Source organism: Paramisgurnus dabryanus, chromosome 2 (assembly GCF_030506205.2).
Source record: "Paramisgurnus dabryanus chromosome 2, PD_genome_1.1, whole genome shotgun sequence".
NCBI classification, from domain to species: Eukaryota; Metazoa; Chordata; class Actinopteri; order Cypriniformes; family Cobitidae; genus Paramisgurnus; species Paramisgurnus dabryanus.
The window spans coordinates 54,004,732-54,021,450 of NC_133338.1; the positions used below are offsets into that span (position 1 = coordinate 54,004,732).

The 16,719-nt window shown below is 36.6% G+C and overlaps 1 protein-coding gene across 4 annotated transcripts in view; it reads left to right on the forward strand.

Moving 5' to 3' along the window:
• The window catches only part of pde5ab (phosphodiesterase 5A, cGMP-specific, b), a 52,851-nt gene extending 39,874 nt beyond the window's left edge, over window positions 1-12,977 (forward strand). For 3 of the 4 annotated variants that reach the window (XM_065261746.2, XM_065261747.2, XM_065261745.2), the window contains exons 11-21: window positions 471-521; window positions 2,637-2,783; window positions 3,336-3,461; window positions 7,048-7,142; window positions 7,240-7,327; window positions 7,476-7,576; window positions 8,021-8,098; window positions 8,189-8,252; window positions 11,034-11,108; window positions 12,055-12,138; window positions 12,455-12,977. In XM_065261746.2, coding sequence (XP_065117818.1) covers window positions 471-521; window positions 2,637-2,783; window positions 3,336-3,461; window positions 7,048-7,142; window positions 7,240-7,327; window positions 7,476-7,576; window positions 8,021-8,098; window positions 8,189-8,252; window positions 11,034-11,108; window positions 12,055-12,138; window positions 12,455-12,577 — 1,032 coding nt within the window. In that variant the 3' untranslated portion in view covers window positions 12,578-12,977. Of the gene's footprint in view, window positions 1-470; window positions 522-2,636; window positions 2,784-3,335; window positions 3,462-7,047; window positions 7,143-7,239; window positions 7,328-7,475; window positions 7,588-8,020; window positions 8,099-8,188; window positions 8,253-11,033; window positions 11,109-12,054; window positions 12,139-12,454 lie in introns of those variants that run through there. The other variant, XR_010530603.2, reaches the window with a different exon arrangement.
• Window positions 12,978-16,719: the final 3,742 nt, after the last annotated feature.

A 16,719-nucleotide genomic window follows, 5' to 3' on the forward strand; every position in this document is an offset into this window, starting at 1 on the left:
TGGTTTCACATTTTTTTTACCTTTGTAAATATTATTTAATATATCGGTTTCTCTATGTTTTGTCTATTTTTAAACCATGGTCGCTTGGATTTGGGATTAGAATTGGGGTTTTGGGTAAGAATGTCCTTTTATGTAACTAAAGTTGTTCTAACCCCAAACCCAAGCGACAATAGGAAAAAAACGGAAAAAAAAGAAACTCTAAACTGACATGAAAAGTTTCAACGTATTAAGTGAACTTGAAGGACTGGCGTATGATATGCACTCAAAATTGGAATTTGGCGTATGTATTGCATGACTTTAACACTGCGTGCTATTAATACACACTTCATGAGAATGGGCTGGTATGTACATACTGCCCAAATATTGTGAGCACCATAGCAACATGCAGTGTGGTAGTTGGACGTTACGTAAATTCGTATGTTTATACAGAAAGACCTGAGCTTCATCCTTTCAAAATCATGTTTCTGCAGGTTCTGTCATATCACGCCTCTTCTTCAGATGAGGAGACCCGGGCGCTCCAGGTGACTGTGCCAAAGTGTTTCTCATCTTCATCTTTATTACGTTGTGTAGGTTCAGGAGTAAAATAAACGATGTAGGCACACTTGTGACCAAAATGTTCTATTAATTTGCTAAGTATTTCCAGTATGGCGTACAGTACTGTAAGGCTTGTTGATCTTTATTACAGTATTATTTTGATCAGACACACACAGGTCAGACACTGGATTTTCTGGAGGATGTAGGTTGCTATGAAACAAACTCTCAGGTTTGAAATGTGGAAACCCGGCTCTGATTAAAGTCATTAAAGTCATCAAGTCATAATAGTCAGGGCCAACATTTCTACTTGGTTTGCTTGTTAATTACAGTGATTAGTCTAATGAAGGAAAAGTCAGCATGTAGGTTTATCACTACCAATAATTCATAAGATTTACTCTTGAGGATGTGTTTTATTTGATGATTAATAATGTCTAATGTCTAAATCATAATTGACAAATAACATTGATGTAGAAATTTATAGATTAAACATATTTGCGACTCTGTCTTTGAAATCCAGGTTAAAGTCTCATAATCTAGTTTGATTAATCCCTATTTTGACAATCTAAGCGCATGGTCTAAAGTGCACGGCACAATCGCACTTAAGGTGTATTTGAATCCACTTTTGCTAGTTTAACGATGGGAAATATGGTTTGTGCGCCTGGCACACAGTCTAAAAGGGTTCCTATTCTAGTGATGAGTAATGTGTTTTGGGCGTAACATGCAATAAACCAATGAGAGTCTCATCTCTTATGCACGGTTCACACCAGACACGGTAGACGTGGCAAGCGTGAGTGATTTACATGTTAAGTCAATGCAAAGACGCGATTAGGCATCCTGCGGCGCGGTACACATGTTAAACGCACGCGAATGGCGTGGAACGCGCGGAAGGCATGGCACGTTACGCGCGATTTGAGCATTTCCGTGGGAAACACGCGAGTTGAAAAATCTGAACTTCAGCGGATTTTCGCGCCACGTTAACCAATCAGGACCTTGCTGTAGTAGTGACGTGATAACAGGAAGCGAGTGGAGTGGCGGAGTCTCAGCGGAGTCGCAGAAGCCCCTCCCATGACGTGAATTTCCGCGTAAATGTTTATTTTATGACTAGAATGAGCTTTCAGGCGCGAATGAAGAGAGTGAACTCAAATGTTCAAGCATCCAACTACGCGCGAATAGCGCGTTTTTGCTGCCTCTACCGCGGCTGGTGGGAATGCATCATTATCCCTTTGAAAGACAGTTGTGACAAGCCGAATTTCCTATTTACATGGCAGAGTTTTTAAGTGAAAAAAAATGTAAGCAGAGGAAAAAGACCACCAGTTTAAGATTGATGTAAAAAAATTGTGTGGTGTTATATTTATTGAAATGGTTGTTTTTGTAATTAAAGCTTTGGTTCTCTTTAAAAGTTGTAAGTTATAAGTAAATTGTTATTAATTGTAATTGCTGATATAGTATGATTCATGATCACTGTAATCTCAAAGTTTTTATAAGAATAATTTACAAATATGCAAAAAAATTGCATAAGTAAAAATATTTATTTGCAAACATGCAATGCAATATAAGCACTTTTTAAAAGCAAAAAAATCTGATTACTTACCAGGCTACAGGTGAAGCAGCTCCCACACCTTTAAAATATTTTTTAAATATTTAAAAAAAATTTGTGCTGGTGCACATACATGTGTTTAAAAAGCAAATGCGTGTTTTTAAATAAAAAAATATTTAAGCTGGGGTTTCACAGGCACAGTCAAAGGGGAACTCTTTTGTTTTAGATGCTTTTTACATGCATTGGTGGCTATCCTGTCGTGTGACCAGTTATGTTTTTGGTTAGATGTACCCGTTTCAAATGCAGATACTCTAAGTAGTCTCTTCATTGATACGAGGCCATAAAAATACAAACATAATCATTACAGATGTATTAGAGTTGTGAGTTATGTACTGCAGATCCAGCACAGTTAATGCGCAAGCTGTGCACTGCAGACTGTGCTGATCACAGCTCATTGATTATTAATGCCTGATACACCACACGGTCATTGCCTCTCTATAGAGAGTGAATTACAGTGTTCAGGATTGACACATGAGACTATTTAATATCTTTTTTCTCTCTACAGACGGCAGCGATTCCCTCGGCACAATCTCTCCGACTGCTGGACTTTGGCTTTAGTGATTTTGACCTGACAGATGTTGAGACCACACAGGCGACCATTCGTATGTTTGTGGACTTAAAGCTCGTACAGAACTTTCAGATGAACTACAAGGTATTGTGCTTTTAATGATGCTGTTATCTGTCTGTACACACATATAAATCATGCGATCAATAATCCTTTACAAAGTATGTATGAAGATCTGTCGCTTTCTCCTGCAGTCTTAACTACAGAATAATTACCAGATCTCGTGCGTCTTAATGCAGTTAACCGCTCAGATACACCGTGTGCTTTACTGGCTTCAACAAGGTCCTTTTATGGCTTTCAGGTATCTTACTGGCAGGACATTCAGACGGCCTTTTATTGGCTTTCTGGGCGTGACTTAGCCTTGACAGAGTAAATGAAAGCGGGTTAACCAGAGGTCACCACGGTAAAGAGACCTGATCGATCAGACTGCTTTTATAATAGACGTAGCTAAAACAGGCTTTTGTATCAGCATCCGGGCCAGTGATATTTTATAAAATTATATTTTAACCAACCAGATCTGGGGCACCATTGACTTCCATAGTAGGCTAGAAATGATACAATAGAAGTAAATGGTGTCCCAGATTTGTTTAGCCTTAAACAAGTGTTAGCAACAAGTTGTTCCTTTGTTCCCCATTGCAGAGTCTGTGCCAGTGGATTTTAAGCGTAAAGAAAAACTACAGAAAAAACGTCGTCTACCACAACTGGAGACACGCCTTCAACACATCTCAATGCATGTTTGCGGTGCTTAAATCCGGACAGGTTCAGGTCAGTGAACTTGATTGAACACATCACAGGGTTACAGGTCACGTCAGCAGAGCGGCGTCTGGCTTACAGCTTTTACATAAATTGGCACCAATCAGTAACCAGATTGACGTCTATTAACACACAACAGTGTTTGCCTTGTAAGTGAACAGTAACTAGGATGTACATTTAGAGATGTGTGCCATTCTAGATAAAGACTAGTAGTACAAGTACAGAGAGTGCTAGTGATGACCTCTGCCCTATATAGTTAGTAGTACAAAACATGCACTGTATATGACTATATTTAGTAAAGGCTCTCTCTTGAAATTGCCTGGGAGCTTTGGATGTCATTATAGAGAAAGTAGTTTAAAGTTCAACGCAGAAATCGAGCTGAACAGTTTTACTGTGTGATTCACTGGAAATGTCTTCTGCTGTTTACAATGGCTGTTAATCATTTACATTTATGTACTTACCTAGGTTGTAAGTAGAAAACATGCTTTCTTTGAATAGTAAAGACAGTGTTGAGTTATGTATGCAGGGTTGCCAACTTTGACTTTGTAGCTGCAGTGAGATTTAGGTTTTTTGTAGGGGGATTAGAAAAATACCTGTATTTTCTAATATAAGCATAATCTAGTATGCATGTTTAGCCGAATGTATACTGTAAATAAAGCATGTATATCTTTAATGTGTTTTGGGGGGTATGATAACTGTACAGACATTTTCAAAGTATTAAACAGAGGCATACAGATATCTGTTTACATTCACTTTTTCACCTCCAGCGTTTATTTCACCAAAGTTTAATGCCTTCCAGAAAATGTTAAACATACAATATACCAAATGAAAGAACAGACCCTCTGCTTTCAAAAAAAAAAAAAAAAAAAAAACGTTTCATCCTACCTTTAGTGGTTCTTTTGTAATCAGCTTTTGAATATGGGTAGGTTTCTGCAGAAACACCACATTTTGAGTAAAAAGCAGAGATAATTCCATTTTTGTGACGGACTTTTCATAGAGATCCCATTCAGAGCGATCTTTAAAACAGACACGGACATGCAGCCGCTTGCCATAGGGCAATACTTCCGGGTTTAAAAAGTTGCGGAAGGGTGCCACCTGGTGGATAATAGCGGTATTGCGGAAAGACGGAAAATCTCGTCATTGGCAATGAAAGAGTTAAAGGATTACTTCACTTTAATAAAAAATGATAATTTACTCACGCCAATGTCATCCAAGATGTTTTTGTCTTTCTTTGTTCAGTACTCAACAGTTTACAGTTTCAGTGCAGCTTCAATGCGCTCTTAACGATCCCAACCGAGACATAACGGTACATTCACACGGGACAGAAGCGTTAACGCTTGATGGAAGGCTTGTCTGAAGCGTGGCCAACAGCCAATCATAGTGGCCGCTACACATGCTCTGGTCTTCCATAAATGTAATTGTCTGGCTCTGCTTAGGTTATTTGCATAAGGCGATCTGATTGACGCACGCATTGCCGCTTGAAAAGTTGAGAAATGTTCAACTTCTGCTGCAAACAATGTCAGTAACACGGCGCCGAAGGATCCACAATTCAGTTTAGCAACGCATGACGTGACCATTTAAAAATTACGCTTTTTCCTGTGTGAATGTACCGTAAGGGTCTTATCTAGCTAAACCATCGTCATTTTCACCAAGAAAGTACTTCTTAACCACAAGTTCTCGTCTTGCACTAGCCGTGAGATGTGTCAGCGTGACCTTACGTATTTTTTAATCGCGTCATCCCGTTTAAAAAATTTCCCGTATTTCTCCCATATTTTTACCGTCGCGTCACACCAGTCGCTTTTGAGGCGTCAAATTCGTGTTTACCGCACGTAGTTGGTCGCTTGAACATTTTGAGTGTACTCGCTTCATTTCCGTGTGAAATTCTAATCATTGAGACATTCATGCGGAAATACGCGTCATTGGAGGGGCTTCTGGGACTCTGCTTCCTGTAATTACGTCACTACTAGAGCAAGCTCCTGTTTGGTTAATGCGGGCGTTTTTTCGCAAAAATTCAAATTTTTCAACGCGCGTTTCCCGCAGCAACTCTCAATTCGCATCATTTGCGCGAACAAGACTCGCGACGCTACACGCCTCATTTGCGCTTCGAGACCTCCAGACGCACATCAACGCGTCTTTACATTGACTTATCATTGAAATCACTTGCGCTTGACGCCTCTACCGCGACTGATGTGAACGCAACATGAGTCTTTCAACCGTATTTTCCGGACGAAAAATCGCTCCGGAGTATAAGTTGCATCATTCAAAAATGCGTCATTAAGACGAAATAACATATACAAGTCGCAGTGGACTATACGTCGCGTTTATTTCGAAAATTATTTTAATGATGTTAAATGATGACGTTAATGATGTCTCTTGCCTCATAAATGTCAAAATTCATACAGACTTGCGCACCTGACTATAATACGCAGCACCAGCCAAGTTATGAAAAAAACGCGGCTTATAGTCTGAAAAATACGGTATATAAATCCCACATTGGCAGCAGTATATCTGTAAAATATCACTCAAACGACACCCACCAATGAAACAACACGAACAAAGCTTCCCGGGGATGGGTTGAGGATTACGAGCCGCGGGCAAAGCTACAACCGCCGCGCGCAAGTCCGCCCGCCAGTGTACACAAACTCACACATTTGGATGTGTGTGATGTGCATTTTTATATAACTTTGCAGTGTAGGGAAACACTGCTGTTTTTGCTTTAATGCTTAGCTGCTATGGTGTTAACCCCTTACACGCCGCTCAAACATAGACATTTTTCAGACCGTGGTATCGATCCCTGGTATCGGGGGACTTTTAACGAGTACGAGTACTTTAGAAAATGTGGTATCGAGGCCGATACCAGTATCGGTATCGGTGCATCCCTATAAATAAGTCTAAAATAAAATGACAAATTTTTGTGGTTTTGTGCATAAAACAAGCAAAAAAGATCTGCCAATGGGGTAAGCAAAAAAATCTTGAACATTTTTCTTAAACACCAAATTCAAGAAAAATTTAAGAAAAATTTGCTTACCCCATTGGCAGATTTTTTTGCTCGTTTTATGCACAAAAACACTTCATTTGATATTTTTGGTCTAAAAACTGGACTTATTTTCTTGGGTCGTTTTACTCATCAAGAAAAAGCATCTAAATTTAAGAATTTGTAGATATTTTTACTGAAAACAAGACAAATTCTTTTTCTTGAAAATCATTTTTTGCAGTGTGGGTCATTTTGAAAATATATCTTGATTTAAGAATTGTTAGATATTTGTACTGAAACATGAACAACAATACTAAGTAAGAGTATTTTTTTTGCAATCTACCCATCCATTTCCTTACGTAAAAAATAAAAACGAGGGGAATGTTAGGGCTCAGGAAATTTCCCTTATTTTCAAATCCCAATCTTGACAGATATGCGCATGACGTATGCAAAACTACTGTCTCAGTGTTAACAAGTGTGTAAAAATGTGTATGAAGTGGAGTATTCCTTTAATAAGCTTTTCTTGTTGCCTTTGCTACTATCTGATCTCATTACAGCCATAATTCAATATGTTATAATGATTTGATGTAATGTTTCAATAACAACTGTGTGCTGATTTGACAGAATAATCTGAGTGATTTGGAGATTTTGGCACTGATGATCGCAACATTGAGTCATGATTTAGACCACAGAGGCGTCAATAACTCTTATATTAAAAGGTTTGTGCTGGTTTAAGTATGTTATATTATGTTGATATTGTACCATCAAGATGGATTTGAAACTAAAATGACATTGTAATATTTTACTGTGTTTCAGGAGTGAACACCCGCTTGCTCAGCTATATTGCCACTCCACCATGGAGCATCATCACTTTGACCAGTGTCTTATGATCCTTAACAGTCCAGTGAGTAGATGACAGATAGTCTAGTAGTTTGACCAGATTATTCAGATGCTTGATAATAAAACACACCTCCTTTGCGAGATTCAGGCCTGTTGCATTGCAGAATAATCTTGTATGTGCTCTCTAATATGTCTTTTCTTTTCTCTTGCAGGGCAATCAGATTTTGAGTAGTCTTTCTCTGGAGGAGTATAAGACAACGCTGAAGATGATAGAAAAAGCTATTTTGGCCACTGATCTGGCTCTTTATATGAAGTTAGTACCAGGTGTTGTATACAACCATGTCAAAGATGCTTTGAAAGAGATTTTGAAATTGTTGACTTGTGAATGGACACAGTATTTGTTTTTTGTTTTATTCTTCATTCATATTTCACTCAGTTATTTATCAACATTCATCTGTGCTGAGTTGTAGATTTTAAATGTGCTGAGCAATTCCAGCATTATGGATGCAGCCAAAACTTCTATTGTAAATTCTCAGTGAATGCATTTATTACCAATATACTGAACCATCTGTTAATAATACATCTGAGACATCAGTATGGTTCGAAACTTTTCTTCTTTTAAGCTAAGCTTGACATTTGCATGGAATTTCCCTTCTCAGTATAATCACAAACAGGACTATAAATGGTATTTTCTTATTAAGACTGGGTCTGTCTGTCTTTCAGTCTGTTTACTGTCCATCTCTCTCTCTCTTTTCAGAAAAAGGACCGAGTTTTTTGAGTTGGCTAAGAACAGTCAGTTTGTATGGGAAGATGAAGAACACAGAGATCTTTTGAGGTCAGTGGATGTGCCGAGGGTTCAGTTTATCTTAACGTTTGCCCTGAGTGTCATACTCATGCTATTATGATGTTATTATTATGTGTGCAGGTCAATGCTGATGACAGCGTGTGATATCTCTGCAATCACAAAACCCTGGCCTGTACAAAAGAGGGTACGTTATTACCTTTGAAGAGACAGAATATGAGTACAGATACTGTACTGTATGTAATAAGCTGGTTTTCTGAATGAGATTATAATTGTTGGTCTATGTGAACAACCAAACATTAAGCAGGAAGAGCTATACATTAACACCCAAAAATCTTTTCTCACCCTCATGTTGTTCTGAACCTGTATAAAATTGAATTATTCCAGACAGGCTAACTATTGCGACATAAGTATGTTACCCACAGTTGAGGATTTTGCAAATTGGGGGCCCAATGCGAAGGTATCTACGATCTATAGTAACTATGGGTCCCCATCCGATCTGTAAAAGATATTTTGTAAGTGCTCATTCATTAACAAAAATTATGACACACGTTTTGTCCTACAAGAAATCTTCCCAGATGAACACAACTTTTATGAATTTTGAAGTCTAAATGCATTTACTAAAAATGAGAAGCTTACTTTGGGCTACAAGTGACCCACACCTCAGTCTTTGGACATCAATGTCATCACAACTAAGCTACCGACAGCTCTTTTAAAGTTTATTGAACACATTTATGTTCCCTGATAAGGAAATACTTTGTGGATGAAATGTTTATGGGAATTGTGTCAATGTTTTTGAGAACATTGAACCGCGATGACGTTAAATAGTGAAAGTTTGCTCTCTCTCGCTCTCTCTCGCTCTCTCACTCTCTCTCTCTCTCTCTCTTTCTCTCTCACTTTAGTAATTATCAGTCTTGGTTGTTAATAATCAGATGGTGAAGGTGCAGCTGTCGTGTATAATTGAGTCCTCCAGACTCACAAAACACAATCTAAGAGCATGTTAGCATGGAGATGAATGCATGACCTTTTAAAACAACACTCAAACGTGCACTTACTCATCCTTACAGGCTCTGTTCAGAAAAGTGTAACACCTTATAAGCAATATTTTCTCAGTGTTTGCACTATGGGTTAAAATATGATTTTATACAAAAAGGACATAAAAAATACAAATATGTTTGTGATATTACTTTACGTGTTGATAAAATGACATGAACAGTGTTGCATACTACTGTACAGATTGTGTTTTTGTAAGTTTACCATATTTAAAGAGGTGGGTAGGAACGCTACATTTACTTTGTTGCATTTACTTAAGTTAGAGTAAAAGTACCGACTTTTAAATGTACTCCTACACTGCAAAAAAATGACTATCAAGAAAAAAAATCTTAGAATTTTTGTCTTGTTTTCAGTAAAAATATCTAAAAAATTCTTAAATTCAGATGCTTTTTCTTGATGAGCAAAACAACCCAAGAAAATAAGTCTAGTTTTCAGACCAAAAATATCAAATTCAAGTGATTTTTTGCATAAAGCAAGCAAAAAAAATCTTCCAATGAGGTAAGCAAAAAAATCTTGAAAATTTTTCTTAAACACTAAAATCAAGAAAAATTTAAGAAAAATTTGCTTACCCCATTGGCAGATTGTTTTGCTTGTTTTGTGCATGAATTTGATATTTTTGGTCTAAAAACTAGACATATTTTCTTAGGTCTTTTTGCTTATCATCAAAACATCTTAATTTGAGAATTTTTTGATATTTTTACTGAAAATAAGATAAAAATACTAAGCAAATATTTTCTTGAAAGTCATTTTTTGCAGTGTAAGAGTACATATTTTCCAAAATCGTACTTTGTATTAAATCTTACTTAGGGCTGTCACGATTATGAAATTTGGCTGATGGTTAACTGTCTAATAAATTGTGCCGATTATATTAATTGTCTGCATTATGGGTTTTAATGGTTATGTCGTTTAATTTTATTGCTTTGTCATTTAATTCTCATACATTTTTGTTTGTTTGTTCATGAAATAATATTCCCACATTTTTGTGATCATGTAATTAAATCTTTTGCAAGGTTTACCTGTCAGTAAATATTAATACACATAACACATATACAAGTAATCTGATACTGTCTCGTTTATACAGGCGCTGCAGCTCCCCCTTGTGTTTTTAAGAGGAATGTGCAATCATTGCGGTGATCTGAAATCATTGTGATGAGGTCAAACTATCGCGATAAGACAATTATTTAATCTTAACAGCCATAATCGTACGTATTTTTTAGTGGACAATGTTTACTTCGTTACTTATTTTATTTTAAAATCGCTGTCTCGTGTTTCTGAGGCATTTGCGAATTAATGAATGAATGTTTGAGTCGATTCCTTACAACCTATTGCAAATAAATGACTCGTTTGGGTCGCTTCCTTTCAAAGAGTTTTTTTTACCTTAAAATAACGTTTCCAAAAAAGTTTCAGTCGTTCATACACTCGAAACAGGGTGAATGGCACTTTCACATTCGCTTTGCAGCCCTCTATCGGCCAAAACCGCACTGAAGAAGTTTCCAACCGTCGGGTCGCGGTCCTGTAGTTCGAGTGAAAACTACAAAAATTTGCTTTACGGCAGACCTACGATCCAATCAGAGCCAGCTTTGCTGCAGTAGGCTAAATTATTTACGACAGTGGTAAAGGACAATTCCGCTTCCAACCTGTAGGGGGAGCAAAGAGCAAAAACTCTTTAGTGTTGCTTTAAACAACAGGCCAAACATTTTGGATTGGTTCTTGAATCACTTATAATGAATCGTTTAGTTCGCTGCATAAATTAAAGTCTGATGCGTATGGAAGTTTTCACTCGTATCAAGAAACACAAAGAACATGAAGAGTGTTGGAATCTAGAAATGGACTGTGTAAAAAAGTCAGACAGACTAAAGATAAGCAGTTTCCTGTCTATACATTAGTTTTAACACACATTTTTATGTTTCAACAGACAGCTGAACTTGTTGCCACAGAGTTCTTTGAACAGGGTGACAAGGAGCGACAAGAGCTGAACATTGAACCTATTGTGAGCTTTCTCATTCATTTATATTCCTTTAATTTCCCGGACATGGTTTGGATTAATCCAGGACCAGGCTTTAGTTATTTTAGGACATTTATGTAGTTTACAAAAACAATACTGGTGTTCATCTTGAGACAAAACAGTGCCAGTGATATATGTTACGCATTTTAGTCTGGGACTAGGATAAGCTTGCCACATAGAGGGCCAGGACTTACCCACACAGCAAAAACATTTTTTTTTTAATGGCCAAAAATTATGAAATATATTTTGGAATAGGTTTTAAAAGTAAATACATTTTTAAAGCATTACAAATATATTTAGCCCTCCATATATTTCATTAAAAATATATTCATGTCGCATTAGAAGAAAAACTTTACGAACCCTGTAAACATAACAGTTTTAAATATATTTTCAACTCAAAAGTCTACTTTATAAAATGAACTTGTATTTAGCATATATTTCAAATATATTTAGGCAAAAAATATGGGATGTAACATTAGTAATGTATTTGCTTGCCTTTGAAATATATGTTGATATAAAGCTAAATATATTTTCAAATTCAAAAATATCTTCAATTTAGTATAAGATTCTACAAAATGTATCTAGCATTTATTTTGGCCAAATAAATATTTTTATTTTTTTGCTGTATAGTCCCAGACTAAAATGCATGTTTGAGGTGTCTTAATTTAAAAACATCTTGCACTGCAATATCTTAACATGCTTTATATCAGTGCCATTGTTTTTCCCAGGATGCACACCAATATTGTTTGTTTATAAAATCGACTTTAATATCTTAATATAACCGAGGCCTAGTCCTGGGTTAATCTAAACCCTGTCTGAAAAACTGCCCCAGTGTGTTTTATTTAAACAGCTGAGTTCAACAGTCAACATCACATTTATGATCACTGTGAGTGATGATGCCATGACAGTAACATGTGAATTTTTCTCCAAGGATTTGATGAACAGGGAGAAGCGAGATAAAATTCCCAGCATGCAAGTGTCGTTTATTGATGCCATCTGCACACAGTTATATGAGGTAACTTTTATTCTGCACTCACATACAGACTAAATATATAGACCATGGGTCTTCAACAGGGGGTCCGTGGTGGTATTACAGGGGGTCCTCCAAATAAAGTGCATGTGCATGTCCCCGCTTGCAAGTCAAACAAAATGAATTGTAACATCCCCATAATTACAAAGTATGTATAATAAATAATAATAAATACAGTCCTAATTTGATACATGTACTGGGGGTCCCTGTTCCTCCACTCAATTCATTAAGGGATCCCTAGCCTGTAAAAGGTTGAAGACGCCTGATATAGACAATATGAGTGCTATGTTTGTGTTTGTAGGCGCTGGCGGGTCTCTCGGAGCTCTGCTCCCCTCTGCTGGAGGGCTGCAGGACAAACAGACACAATTGGAAGATACTTGCTGAACAAGGAGATGAAGGAGCTTTGATGAATGGAGGACTGTAGCTTTCCGTGGCCAGGTGTCATTTTTGAGACGGATATTCAGAGACATCCTTACCGCTTAAAGGAGTTCACACTTTTAAAACTTTAACTTCTGCTAGTCAGGCAGGCGTTTCAGATATGAAGGAAATGCACACCAACAGGTTAAAAGTGTGAGGATGAAACTATGAAGGACGCAAGATGAAGAGATGTTTTGACTACTGTGACTTAACCGTTTTCACTTATTTAAGAAACATTCGGGATTCAACACAAGTTAACTTCTATTGACATCATCTGTGAATAAGAAAACAGCATTTATGACCATCTATGGGGCAAGGGTTTTTATTAAAGCATTTATATTTTGTATGTACGAGCTGAATTTAGTGACACTATTACGTGGATCAACTTAAAAAGTTTTTATCTTTACATGTTTATACAAAAGGATGTAAACAACTTTAAACAGAAAGGTTAGTATGTAACTGTGTCGTAGTCGAGACCAACTAAGCTGTGACCAAGTCCAGGGGATGTCGAGACCGAGACGAGCTGTGTCCAAATCCGAAGACTGCGACCTCAGAAGGCGAGCACTCGGTCTTAAAAAGTCGCAGCCTCCGAAGTCCCCTAGACAGAGAACTGAAATGAAGAGGGTCTAGCCTTTGAAGGATCCTTAATTTGTGTCACCTGTTGTACGCGCCCACCGTGCTTGTCAGTGGTACACAGCGGAGACGTTTCTGACTTATTTAAATAAATATCGAACCAAAAAAATATTCATTTTATTTGAGAAAATATTGTTGATGTAGATTAAACTAACCTAACTAACTATATCAAATTAATCAACCATAGAAATATAAAAAATGTACACATAATATTAATACAAAACATAACTTATAATAGTTTTTATTTAATAAACATTTTAAATAAATCTCGGGATAGCCTAGGCTTTGTAGGATCCATCCGTTCTATCCTTAGAAATAATGACGCATTTTAAGGCTTCATTTTAAGCATCCTTTGAATTAGGACGGCCTTACTAGCCTTCATTGCGCTGCTGTGACGCAATCGGTCTTATGCTGCGTACACACCAAACACGAAGCATTGTGTTCTTCGCTCCAGACTACACGCAGGATTAAACTTCGTGTCATACAAAATTTTCGCTTCAGGTAACAAAAATTTCACCTTACCAAAGACGTGTTTGAGTTGACATATATGTTTTTTAGCCCAATTACGCCCCATTCAGACAGACAGCGACGTTATTGCTGTGTGTCGCCGTCTCTTTCAATGAGGCGTTTCTAAATCTACTTGATAAAAAAAATGAGTACCATCCACTCCAATAACCGACGAGAGAAGGACGACGCAAATTCCCATGCTTCGCTCCCATTGGTGGTCGCTCCCGAAATTTGCATCATTTGCATAAAGTTAAAGTTTTCTTAACTTTCTCACGCTGCTGGACACGCCCATACGGTCGGCAACTGTCACTTTCACTCGTGTCACCAGAAGTCGCCGAGTTTCACTCTTCACTCTGCTACTGCTGGTCACTGGCTGTCTGAATGGGGCGTCAATCGCATTACCCAGTGCAAGTTCACATCTACTTGCATCTTTGCATTGGCTTTGTATGTAATCTACTCATGCAAATCATTGAATTCGCATTTGGTGTGTACGCCCCATTAGAATACATCCTTCGAAGGTTGCAGCCTTCAAATTGGGACACAGCTCAAGACTTTTTGGGGCCAAGACAGAGACCAAAGACAACCGAGACCAAGAGACAAGATCAAGCCCATCAAAAGTTGGATGGAATTACATTAGGGATGCACCGCCGGCAATTTTCGAAAGACTTTTATCACCAAAACAATATGGCCGAAATGTTGTGATGATGTAACAGAAACCATACATTAACATACATTTGGCGAATAAAGCAATGAAAAACAACGTAACATTTGTATGTGGAGCGACTGTTAATGCTGCGCTGTTTGGGATTTGCCGTCGGTCTCTATGTGCACGGCGCGTTTAAGTGCACTCAGTAGTACATACACGGAGAGACGCGTTTCAAAAAGCAAGCAAACATAAAATCTTTCTGTTCTTGATAGGGCACATACAAACAAAATGATCTCACAGTATTCTTTTTCTAATAAAAACATTTGTTTATCTTAAGTTTATGTATAGATTACAGTCAGAAACAGGTCTGTGCTTATTTGGTCTTAAAGAGACAGTAACCTCATTAAGTCTGTGTCATTAATGTTAATCAAACAACCCAAGACAAAGAGAAAATCACTTTTGTAGATCTAAAAAATAATAATAATTATATTTAATTTATACAATAAAGACAGTGATATTATTCATTTAATTAGATTTCTGTATGCTAAGAATTTTCATTTTGGTGCATCCCTTAATTACATCTTGGATATTGCTGGCCTTTGTATTAATTTTGTTGACAGATTTATTTTGGACTATCCGCAATTTATCTCTTACTAGCACAACAGTTACAAAATAAATTAAATCAGAAATAAATCAATGATTTCTTTTAAACCAAGACAAAGTTTATCCAATCACATTGTTGACATTGAAACAAAAATCAGACAATGCACCAGCAATTTAGTGTTATTCCCGCAGTTGTGGTCTTGACCAGTCTTGAAATAAAATCCTGAGACGACCAAGACCATCAAAAACTAGTACAACACTAGTATGTAATTCTATCACCTTTGTCTCCAGTTAGCATGTGTATATATACTGATGTTTATGTCTTATGCCCTGCTCCATAGACTTCCTTTAAAAAAAATTCATGGCTGTAAACACAATTTTTATTTGTTTTTATCAAACTGATCTTAACTTGTGTTGAACCCAGAACATAATGAAGAGATTTACACTGAACTGTTTATTCTTATACAGTAGTTAATTTGTGTGCTCACTCTATATTAATGCAGATTTACATGCAGATATTACTAGTTTGTATTTTTGCACTGTTGAAGTAAGCTGACCAAAAAATGTTGACTATATTGGAAATATTTTTTACTATTTAACCGTTTCCACATATTCAGTCTTTATATTGAGTCTGTAGGATCTTTTGATTCACTGATAAGTGTATTGAATTATGAATAATTGAATTGAGTAATGTTGTAGACATACTGTATATAGCCACCTATGATATGTGAACTTTTTTCCTCAAATGTGTGAAAGTCTTTGGACGTGCAAAACACACAGAATGTATTTATGATGACGTGGGAGTGACACCACATATTTGTAGAGCTCCTTACAGCGAAAATGCTGTCATACATTGTTGAAAAAAACTTCTTTCATGACTTATTCTGCTGGCTATTCTTTGATAAATTATATAATTACACTTCTTCTAATGAAAAAACATTTGAAGTAATATTGACGTCACTTAAATAGTTCTTTTAAAGGAAACTATCATGAAAATCTGATTTTTTTCATGTTTAAGTGCTATATTTGGGTCCTTAGTGCTTTTATCAACCTTGAAAATGTGTAAAAGATCAACCCAGTAACTTAGTTTTGGTAAACCATTATCTGCAAGCATGTGAAAAAATGAAATGTGGCTCCCCTTGTGATGTCACAAAGGGATAATACTGCCCCTTAATCTGCACTTTCATTCATTGCAGAGTTCAACACCCACAAACTACAAATTTTTGCTCACCAATTTTTTGCTCTCCATTTTTGGACACTCTTTTTTTGACATCTCACATTTATTTGACATCTTAAAAATCTTGTGAAATGTCCCCTTTAAAGTTATAAAAGCAAATTAAATGAACAAACAACAGTGCAATCTTTTTTGCTATTCTTTGTAGAAAGGTCACGGATATAATTAATATACACTGGGGTCTAAAGTTGAAGACTATTATTGCATATGATTTAATTTTATTGGTTTCTAATTAAATATAACATTAAATATTAACTATATAAACAGATTTAGTACTCCTGTTAGTGATTATTAACATGCCTGTTCACAAATTTGCTTATTTGACTTCAAAACAGTGATGGATCTTAAATGTTTATTTTAAATCTCAAAACATGAGTCTCTATTTAAGCATTAAGATATTGATATATTGGCATCTATACAGGTGATGTGTTGAGCAGCTGTTATACCTGTGCTTTTCTTTTGAAACTATTCAGTACGTCTCTTTCATTTAAATGTCTTCTCACATGAATGAGTCCAGCAGGTATTT